The 11,366-nt window shown below is 41.5% G+C and overlaps 1 protein-coding gene across 2 annotated transcripts in view; it reads right to left on the bottom strand.

Moving 5' to 3' along the window:
- Positions 1-1,527: 1,527 nt before the first annotated feature.
- Positions 1,528-11,366, bottom strand: part of UTP4 (UTP4 small subunit processome component) — a 30,148-nt gene continuing 20,309 nt past the window's right edge. For both annotated transcript variants that reach the window (XM_069550172.1, XM_069550173.1), the window contains exons 11-17: positions 10,233-10,355; positions 9,694-9,850; positions 7,793-7,899; positions 6,393-6,488; positions 4,228-4,413; positions 2,518-2,628; positions 1,528-1,724 (exon numbers count right to left, since the gene is read on the bottom strand). In XM_069550172.1, the coding sequence (XP_069406273.1) occupies positions 1,608-1,724; positions 2,518-2,628; positions 4,228-4,413; positions 6,393-6,488; positions 7,793-7,899; positions 9,694-9,850; positions 10,233-10,355 (897 nt within the window). In that variant the 3' untranslated portion in view covers positions 1,528-1,607. The remainder of the gene's footprint in view (positions 1,725-2,517; positions 2,629-4,227; positions 4,414-6,392; positions 6,489-7,792; positions 7,900-9,693; positions 9,851-10,232; positions 10,356-11,366) is intronic.

The raw sequence follows: 11,366 nt of genomic DNA, 5'->3' as shown, positions 1-11,366 counted from the left end.
ATGGCAAATAGATGGGTAAACAATGACAGACTTTATTTTTTGGGCTCCAAAATCACTGCAGATGGTGACTGCAGCCATGAAATTAAAAGATGCTTGCTCCTTGGAAGAAAAGCTATGACCAACCTAGAGAGCATATTAAAAAAGCAGAGATATTACTTTAACAAAGGTCTGTGTAGTCAAAGCTATGGTTTTTTCAGTAGTCATGTATGGATGTGAGACCTGGACTATAAAGAAAGCTGAGTGCCAAAGAATTGATGCTTTTGAACTGTGGTGTTGGAGAAGAATCTTGAGAGCCCCTTGGACTGCAAGGAGATCCCACCCATCCATCCTAAAGGAAATCAGTCCTGAATATTCATTGGAAGGACTGATGTTGAAGCTGAAACTCCAATACTTTGGCCACCTGATGCAAAGAACTGACTCATTGGAAAAGACCCTGATGCTGGGAAAGACTGAAGGCAGGAGGAGAAGGGGATAACAGAGGATGAGATGGTTGGATGGCATCGCTGACTGAATGGACATGAGTTTGAGTAAGCTCCAGGAGTTGGTGATGGACAGGGAGGACTGGTGTGCTGCAGTCCATGGGGTCGCAAAAAGTTGGACATGACTGAGTGACTGAACTGAAGCTGGAGGGTGGGGTTCATCTCAGTAAAAATGTTTCTCATCAGTACTTTACTCATGACATCATCAGAGCCCTCATATTCCTCTGTCTGTACCACAGCCTTTCACCTATCCCAAACAAACAAAACCACACATAGTGGCTTTCCACAGGCATGCAACGGAATATATCCACCTAGATGAGAAAGCTATCTGCTTCGTTCAGGTCAACTTTAGTTCTTCATGTTCTAATTTAAAAGATCACATTAAAACTCGTCAACCAATGACACCTATAAGAATAACAATGTCAACGCAAGCAGAAGAAAACAGAAAGGGTGAAATATTATACATCAGGCTTTTGGGTCCCCACCTCCACTCCTGCTTTGTAAGAAAATGCCCAGTGTTTTCCCTAATCTTGGAATGGGCTTAGAACATAAAAAGATGTGTTACTGAGACATATCCCCAAACCTGATTCTTTCCTTTCAAATAAAATTGAATAGTTCACTACCAATGGCTAAGGGCATCTATTTTTCAGATGGAGCATTATAGTTAAAATTCACTTTTGAAACATAACCCTGATTATGGCTTTTGGTAGTGAGGCCGGCTTGAATAAGCAACCATAGTTTCCCTAACCTCGAAGGCAACTTGGGCCAAGTCCCCACACCTCTGACGGGCTACAGGCTGGTAGACAATGAAAGTTGTCAGCCTTTGGAAGCCTCAAGCACGTGTTAGGGAACAGATGGCAACTATCGTCTTCCCCCACCTCTGAGAGTAAGGTCTGAAGAACAGGATACTAAAAAAAGTTGAATGAATTTGCGGTTAACTGGGACATTATCCAAATGACAAATGCCTGGCAGTTTCTGTTCACTTTCAGTCGATGAAGGGAAATTACTGTCCACTATTTTAGAGAGTAACATTCATAATAACTAGTCCTAAAGAATAACTTTGTTTTATTATCATGATTTGTGAAAACAGGGTAGACAGTTCAAGGAAGGACACAGACAGTGCCCTTTTTAGGTCCCAAATTTCTTCTTTTTGATGGGTGGTGGGAGCTGAGCAATGATGTCATCCAGAGGCCGTTCTACCGCCACCAGGGTCTTTTCATCCAGGAGATCCACAAACAGCAGAGGCTGGAGAAAGATGGGAAGGTTCTCACCAGGAGTTAGATTCCAGGGCTAGTTCTCAACTGACTATCGAGGGCCAAAAGGCTAGCCTCATGCGAGCTGGAGGGAAGTAAATTTCCGAGGAACCTTCCTGCCCTAGAACTCCAAAGGTTGGGAGCTTTTATAACTGAATCCAATCATTTAAGATTTTAGTAGGATTCTTCATTTTTCTCTGTAAAGAAGGTCTGTGAGCCTCTAATTTCTTATGAATTCATAGTAACAGAGGGCTCTGGAACCTAAACTTGATAAATGGCAAGTTACAAATTACTTAAATTTAAAACACCTCCTCCTCTAAAAAAATTCTGCAGACCCCCAAGAAAATGTTCCAGGATTCAATGAATACGTGTTCTATCAGAGTGGAAAGCCTGGCCCAGAAAGGGGATCATAAATTCAATGACTTCTATTTGCTTGAAACTTATCCTGTGGAAGAACTATTCTCCACTGGAAGTCAAATTTAAAAGCCCAGCTTTAACCCAAACAGACCCAGCTGAGCTCTACCATCATTTCTCACAACCTAAATGAAATACGTAGGCTGTGAGAAATGATGGTGAAGTATGGTGCCTGGCTCTAATATACTGAGGCAAGAACAATCAACTACAAACCTAAGGGACAAACAGCCTCAGAAAGGCAGCTTATTTCCCCAAACCAGGTTCCCTGCATGTACAATGAAGACACTCTTGTCTTCCTCTTGTGGGACTTACTATATTTTGATAATATCACAGGGAACCAACCACTTACAATATGATGGAAGATGTATTACCTTATATTTCTTAGAAATTTTAAAGGCATGAGCTGTGCGCCTCCTGATGACATCGGATTCGTTTGTGGGAGGCAGTGGGTTGTACAGTAAGGTTTTGTCATTTGGAAGAGGCTAGAAAGACAAAAATATGTTGTTTAATAATTATTATTGTTTAAATTGGGCCTCTACAGACCAAAGGACTCTAGTGATTTTTCAGGAAAACTCCATCTTCTAAACACCATATTATACACTTATTACCTCTCTGATTCTTCTTTTTTTAAATTAATTTATTTTTGACTATGCTGCACGGCATGTGGGACCGTAGCTCCCTGACCAGGGACTGAACTCACATTCCCTGTGTTGGGAGTACAGTCTTAACCACTGGATCACCAGGGAAGTCTCCCTCCCTGACTTTTCTTACTTCAGGGAGAAAGCTAGAGCCACACCCCCAGCTCTACTGTATAGCGGGGGGAATATGTGGCAAAGAGAGCTTGGTACCGTCTGCAGCAAGATCAAAGTGCTGGCCTGGGGCTCCTGGCCAGTCTCGTCAGTAACACTTTGTGAGACAGAAACAAACTGGTGTGCATAGGAGCTCAGCCTGTGCAGGCTCTGCTTTCTAGACTCTCCCCCAAATAGATCATGGGCTGGCCAAGTGACACAAACCACCCCACTGATGTCACTGACACTGCGAGAGATGATGACCTCTAGCCAAGCAAGTGATTATTTCATTTCTGACTTCCTTGGGAAATAGCTCTGCCCTTCATGAGGAGGCGATGGAGTTATCACCAATACTGGGGGAACAAAACAACTTGGGCTGATCTGGGTTGAGTTATAAAGAGGCAACCGAGTGGGAGGGGCCCTTCCTGTATCGTCATCTCGCAGAAGGCACTTGTCAGCCGGCTCTGCTTCCCACGCCCGGAGCACGCAGGGCCCACGAGATGAGCTCCAGTGACATCGCCACGCACACCTCCTTTAGAGCCATCTGCTGCTCTCCCCGTGCTCCTCCTACCCCACCTTCACAAGGCACCAATGCACCGTGTGCTGGCTGTGCTCTCAGCCCAAACTGCATTACGGCATGGCCACAGCAACACCGCTGCTGGGAAGACAGTGCCTGCCCAGAAATAGACATGAAATTTAGGGTCAGTCACAACAGCAGCTGGCAGAGGCTGGAATCTGGAACGGAAAAAAAAAGTGTTCACATCCCACCTAAATCACAGCCACGAAGGATGGAATTTTCCTAACTGGCCTTTTCTCAAGACGCTAACAACAGCTCCTCAAACTGGCAGATGGTGTGCCAGTAAATTCAACCCAGGGGTTGCACAAGCAGTCAAAACCCCCGCCTGTATGTATATCCTTCAATGAAATCGTGTCAGTCACCCCAGGGTGCAAAAGTGGAAGTGACTGAGTGCCTGATTATGGCTACTTTCTGAATATGGACCTCATCTTTTTCCTACTTAATTTTATGTGCTCAGAGGCAAAGCAGGGAAATAGTCAAATCAGCAAAAACCAGCACACCAGGGCCTGCCCCTTCCCTCAGAACCTCCAGAGACTGGGAAGAAAAATGAGGAAATCTGCAAAACTAAAAGCTCCTTCCCTCCAAAGAAGGTACCAGCAACCTTTACTCTGATTCTCCTTCCTCTAACTAATGGTCCTCCTTTGCTTTCAGAACGAAAGATTGTTACGGAAAGCAGAAGCCAGTGAGAGTACAGGAGGCAGTGGTGAAGGACTCACCAATGACTTGTCGATGAGGCAGAACATGTAGGTGTCGTGGAGGAGGATGTGCATTGGTCTCTTGGGATGAAAACTGATGTGTGTGATGGGAGTGTCCCTTTGGAGCCAAAGATGATGAAACCCCTGCTTCTGGACAGTCCGGCTCCATTCTGTGTACTGTTTGTCTGGGATGCTGTACTCAAATACCTGAGAAAGGATATAACACAGAGGAAATACAGGCTGGTACCCAGAAAACCAGCAGGTCATCCCTGACTGGAAAAACAGCTATATAAACCCTGCCTGTATCATAGTCAGAATACGCATTTTCACTATTTTTTTTTTTTTTTGGTTGCACTACACAGCATGTGGGATCTTAGTTCCCCACCTGGGGATCAAACCCACGACCCCTGTAGTAGAAGCACAGAGTTTTAACCACTGGACCACCAAGGAAGTCTCAACTGCTGTTTTTTAAAATTAAAACAATTTAAGGTAAATTACAGAACAATAAACAATTCAAACAGCACAGAAAGGTTTATATAGTGAAAAATCACCCTTGCAATCTTAATATCTCTTTTCCCCAAGACAAAAGTAGCCTGTTCCTTATTTGTATCTTTTCAGAGATATTTTATGCACAGAGTACACACTGTTCTGCAGGTTGCATTTTTCACTGAGCATTGTATCATGGAGACTGACTCATACCAACGTCCACACATGTCACTTATGCTCCCTTTGAAGAACACATAATAATAACCTATTCACTTCCTGGATGTAGCAGGATTTTTCTATCTGTTTAATGAGCACTGAGGTATTTCCAACCTTCGGCTACTACACATGAGGCTATAATGATCCTCTCTGTATCAGTGTCTTTTTTGTACAACTAAAAGCATACACCTGCGGCGAGAACTTCTAGAGCTGGAACTTCTGAATCAAAGATGATGCGGATTAAAATTCTTTTTTAGGTTTCTCCAAATGCTCTCCAAGGGGGTCATACTATATGAAGTGATGTCTCCTGGTATCCTCATTGCAGTGTGTGAGTAACACTATTAATCTCTAATTAAGCAGGTACAAAAAGTTTCCTGCTAGTTTTAACAAGAGAAGAAGTTAAAATGAGAGATTCCATTTTCTTCATGTAATGGATACGTTTGATTAAAAACTGCTAATCAAAGTAGCCAGCATCATCTGCCTAGTGGTCTACTCAAGCGTGATTCTCCGAGCCCTGCATTGAGATGGTTCAGCTTTTTAAAATGTTTCTGAATTTTATGATAATGTATAAAGTCATATGTATATCTGTATCTAATATTTATAAACTTAATAGAATTTATAATAATTTGGTTTTTTAAAACAGTGCTTCTTGGATCACATTTAATCTTTTGTATACTAGCTCAGTGAGGCAGGTATTATCAAGCCTATTTGACCAGAAATTTATAAGTATTGATAAATTCATGCATAATGTGTTCTGTAGCTCAGATATTCTACAGCTCTTATAATTATATTCTCATTAAAATTTGGTATGGAAAAAAGTGGTAGATAAAGCACTAATTTTGTCCATTGTATATTCTTGTCTCCTTTGTTGAAGATAAACTAACCCATTGGTGGGTGGGTTTATTTCTGGGCTCCCTCTTGTCTGTTCCATTGATCCCTATGTCTGTTTTTGTGTCACTACCAAGCTGTTTTGATTACTATAGCTTTGTAGTAATGTCTGAAGTCTTGAAAGGTTATGCCTCCTGCTTTTGTTCTTTTTCCTCAGGACTGCTTTGGCAATTCTGGGTCATATAAACTTTAGGATTATCTGTTCTGGTCCTGTGAAAAATGTCACAAGTAATTTGGTAAGAATTACATTAAATCTACAGACCACTTTCAGTAGTATGGTCATTTTAACAATATTAATTCTTCCCATCCAAGAGCAGGGGATATCTTTCTATTTCTCTGAGTCATCTTTGATTTCCTCTACTAATGTTTTATAGTTCTCAGCATAGAAGTCTTTCACTTCCTTGGTGATGCTTATTCCTAAGTATTTTATGTTTTTTATGTGATTTTAAAAGAAACTATTTTATGTGAAAGCTTTACTACACACAAGAGGAAACTACTTTTATATCATTCAGTATTTGCAAAGAAAAGCTCCTCCAAAATTGTCATTATCTCAGCTTTTTAGTTGGAGGGAATTGGAAAGCACTGGGATCTCTTACCTGCTGGTCAGAATGAGCAATGACGAGGTTGTTGGTATTGGGTGCGATGGCCAGAGCAGTCACAGGGAAGTTGTAAGCAGGCACTGTGCAGTGAAGCTGGGGACAAATCAAAGACACAGGAAACTCTAAAACGGGATTCCATCCCCCGGGAACGACCGGATGGTCTAGGTCAGTAGTTTTAAAATAGTGTTCCTTGGAACTCAAGACGTTCTATTCTACGGAAGTTCCTGTAAATGTCAGGTATTTCCCCAAACAATAAACTTTAATTTCATTTTTTTAAAAAGTGCAAGTTTAACTGCCAAGAAAAATGACAAGTGTTCACAGAAGACCTGGAAGTAAAGCCTCCCCTGCTGTCTCTACACAGGTATGAACTGCACATAAACACATCATTGAACAGGGGATCTACAGCTCTACACTGAACTTAAAAGAAATTAATGCCTATACAGCAACCATATGCCAATAAAAATTAATTTAAAAAAAAAGAAATTAATGCCTAGGCAGGGACATATATGTCCATCACAAGGCATGTGCACTGGTACACAGAACACTTTTAAATGCCAGGCAAAGCTCAAAGAGCAGTACATGCTCTTGCCACAATGCAATAAAGTTATTAAGTTCTTTTTTTTTCTTTTGTATTTTCTTTTTTTAACTGAAGGATAACTGCTTTACAAAGTTTTGTTGTTTTCTGTCAAACATCAACATGAATCAGCCATAGGTATACACATGGCCCTTCCCTCTTAAGCCTCCTTCCCATCTCCCCCGCTATCTCACCCCTCTAGGTTGATACAGAGCCCTGTTTGAGTTCCCTGAATCATATAGCAAATTCCCGTTGGCTACCTATTTTACATATGGTAATGTAAGTTTCCATGTTGCTCTCTCCATACATCTCACCCTCTCCTCCCCATCCCCACCCCTCTTCATCTGACTTTCAGATGAAGATGACAACCTGTAAGGGAACATGAGTAATTCAATCTGGGGATGACAATATCATTGCTAATTAGTGAAAAATGTTTTCCTGCTATTCCTAGTTCTGTTTAATTTGAAAATATCTTGAGAATACAAGGCAAGCTATTGAAGGAAATTGTTTCTATCCGCATCTATTCCTCTGTAGATCAGAATTTTCCTCCTCAAAATACAGACAAAACCTAGATGTAGATTTCATTACTCATAAATCCTTAATTTCAAATTTCTGAGGACAAGTGGCTTCACTGTTCCTATTGACTGATTTTTAATTTAAGATTATAGCTTTGGGGTTTCAAACAAGTAAAACAGGAAAAAATTTTTTGTTTAAAAAAAAAAAAAAAAGGCCAGTAATCTTCCAGGTCCTCTCAGTCTTCCCGGAGTCTTATAACTGCAGGGCTAACTTCCTTCTGTTTGCTGCAACCAAACCTCATGCTCACCTTTAGCTGTTTCACGTTGTACACGTGCACACCGGCACTGGTGCCTGAGGCAGCGAGCCAGTTTCCGTCTGGACTGACTGCCAGCAAACACATGGACTGCACGGTCCCTGCGAGGACAGAAGAGCAGCTCAGTCTCTGAATTCGGTGTCCACAGCCAGCCACCCCTGCCCTGAGTCTGACGGCAAAAGCCACCTCAGTTTCTGGTTACTGACAGGACAATTTCTCGACAGTTTTACAAATAAGTTCTAGGTGCTAATCTGCCTACTATAATTTAAGTAGCCATTCTCCAAGTAAAGAGGAGCCAGAGAGAGAGAAACCGGAAAGCAGCACTTGCCTGGGAAGGAGATGAGCTCTCAACTATGAGAGTGGAGAATCAAGGGTAAGAACTATCACCAAAATCTATACCTCAGTTGTTCTAAAGTCCTTTCCTATCAAATGTTTTTAATCAAAGTTATAAGCAGCAAATTCAATAGATCTGAGGCAGATCTTTAATTTACAAAGTCCCTGCTATATATTTAGCACTAAGGGAGCATGGGCACGGATGAGCTATCTGTCATTAAAAGAATTTTAAACCAATTCGGCAACATGAAGATTCTTGTGGGATAAAAATCAGACAGTGATGTGATATGCCAAAGTAACTGCTGCCTATAAAACATCCCCAAACAATGAAAAAGCTTTACAACTAGACATAAACTAGATGCTAAAGGATGAGTGAGGTGGGTAGAAAAAGGTGGAGAACACTGTGAGCTAAGTGACAAGGACAGGAAAACACAGGTTTGAGGCCTGTAAAGAAACCAGCCTGACCATCAGAGGAAGTAAGATGAGAGAGGAGGACGAAATAAAGCCACGTACATAATGCAGACCACAATTTTAAATGAGTGCTAAAGGCAAGGTAAAGAATCTAAGTTTCATAATAAAACCACATATAAATAAAACCACTCAATAAAGACTGTCAGTCTACTTCATCTGATTCCCAATTTGTATGTTTCTTTTCCAATTTGTTTCTGGAACAGCTTACGAGCAGTGAGACTTTAAGTTGATTTTAAAAAGCTGATTTTCCTGGGACTTCCCTGGGGGTTCAGTGGTTGAGATTTCACCTTCAATTCAGGGGGCGTGGGTCTGATCCCTGGTCAGGGAACTAGGATCCCATATGCTTGGTGGCCAGAAAAACCAAAGCATAAAAACAGAGACAACAATGTGGCAAATTTAATGGAGACTTTGAAAATGGTCCACATTAAAAAAAATCTTAAAAGTTCATTATCCAGACAGATGGAGTCTACATAACGGTGAAGTCATTATAATCCTAGTCAAGGGAGAAAAAAAAAAGACCCATGGGAAGTACTGAGTACTAAGTTCTTAATGGTCAACTCACGAAGAGTTATCTACCCACAGTCATACATGCATGCACACTCATGCTCTCAGAACATACAGAAATGGAGCCAAAAACATTAGGACAGGTAGTGAAACTGTATACACAAGTTCATCTTTATAAAAAATATAACAAACTCCAAATTAACGTGTCCACAAAATACCTACATACAAGCACCTCCTAGAAATATACACAGATAATAATGGAGGTTATCAGGATCACAAATGATTTTAAGTTCCTTCTTGTTCTACTAACAAAACTCCAAGAAGCGTGATGAAACTTCTCTGGCCCTAAATAAGGAATCAAAAACCCAGTGAGAAAAGAGTAGGTATGAGCAACACTTCAGATCTCATCAAGCGTTTTCACTTGCCAGGTATCTCCTGCTTTAAATCGCAGGTATGTGAGTGTGTAGTTTTTGCAGGACTGAGAGGAGCATTAGCGAACCCCTGACAATTGAGATTTAAGTGAAAAAAAAAAAAAGAAACATCAGAGACTGGCTACTCTCTCCCGAGGCCAGGTCCCAACTTCTCACCCGACTGGGGCTGGAAAGAATGCAGGTGCGTGAAGCCTCCTTCCAGGAGCCGAAAGACGCGAAGAGACCCTTGATTTGACGCCACAAAGAGCTTTGTTGAATCCTCAGAAAACAAAATCTGGAGGGCAGAGCGAAGGAACACTGGCATTTTGGAAACCTTGGGGGAAACAGTGGTAAAGGTCAGAAGCAGACAGAAGTTAGACCCAGAGCCCATAAAAAATTAGCGGCGCCAGGCTCACATCACATGAGTACTTCCTATCTCCAAGGAGGCCCACTGGCCAAGGGCCTGGAACACCGACGTGCCTACTGTAACCCCTCCCCTCCCCTCATCATCTCCTCAAAAGCCTAACCTTTTACTGCCATTTTGTGGCATTTACCTACTCCTCCAAAAACATAATTTTAAATTTGGCAATAAGAGACCATTTTGTTAAGTTTTCTCACTGAATAAGGATTCATATCCAGAAAATTTCCACTTCACACAACAATCACCCACTTATAAGGTTTCTTCTTATTCAACCAGACCCTGGATTATCACTTACCCTCTGCAGGCTTATGTTGTCATGTTCGTAATTCAGTCGATAGAGAAAAAAACGAGAAGCTGTAGAACAGGCTATCCAACCACCACATGGGGAGATACAGCTGCAGATAATGTTCTCAGGACCCTGGCAGAGTGAGGAAGCAGGACAAACGGTCAAGTAAAACTTCACACAAGGTTCACTGTGACATGGATCCTCAAGCTACTGCCACTCTGAACCCACAAATACCTACATGTAATCCTTACAGTCACATGCTGTGCATCACTATGATTATTTCACAGGTGGAGCATCGGAAGGGTGCGGCTTTGATTTCCAGAACAGAGGTCTCTGAATAATGTCAGCTTATCGCAGCCCATCACATACTTCACAAGTAGCTTCCTACTAAACCTAACTCTAATAATCTGATCAGGCAGGCATTGAATGCAGGGGAGCTTTGGAGGCCTGGTGACTTGGGGACTGGTTTTCTGTTTTGTTAATGACAACCTCCTTTAAAGACCTCTAAGAAATATTAAGTGAGAGAAAATTTGCACTACACAGGAAAAGTTTCGTGTAACATTTGTTATCATTCAAAAAACTCAAAGAACGTCTAAATGTAGGTAAGGGTACTTCCCTGGCGATCCAGTGGTTAAGACTTCACGCTCCCAAATCAGGGAGCACAGGTTTAACCCCTGCTCAAGGTACTAAGATCCCCCATGCTGCCCAGCATGGCCAAAAAAGGGAAAAAACATGTAAGTATGTACGTACACACACATCCATACACTCATATGCAGAACAAGGTCAAGGAGGATATATAGCTAATCAATTAGCAGCAATCATTTCAGGAGGGGTGACTAGAATTAAAGAGCTGGACAAAAATATGACCTATCACTGCTGTTTGAGTTCTTTATAGGAAGACTGTAATTCACAAGTATTGTGCAATTGAAGATGTTTTGAAAGGAAGATAGCAAAGCTGTTTGTATAGCACAGTCCCATCAGTACTGAAAGAAAGGATATATACACATACACACAAGTGAACATTTTTTCTAAAAGAATATATAAGAAACTGTTGGCAGCAATCATCTCTGGGAGGTAGGGGGTTAGAAGGAGGTTCATTTTTCACGGCATACTCTTTATATATTATGTGAATTTTTTAAGAAT

This window comes from Ovis canadensis, chromosome 14 (genome assembly GCF_042477335.2).
Source record: "Ovis canadensis isolate MfBH-ARS-UI-01 breed Bighorn chromosome 14, ARS-UI_OviCan_v2, whole genome shotgun sequence".
NCBI lineage: Eukaryota > Metazoa > Chordata > Mammalia > Artiodactyla > Bovidae > Ovis > Ovis canadensis.
This window is presented reverse-complemented; position numbering and strand designations above follow the sequence as displayed.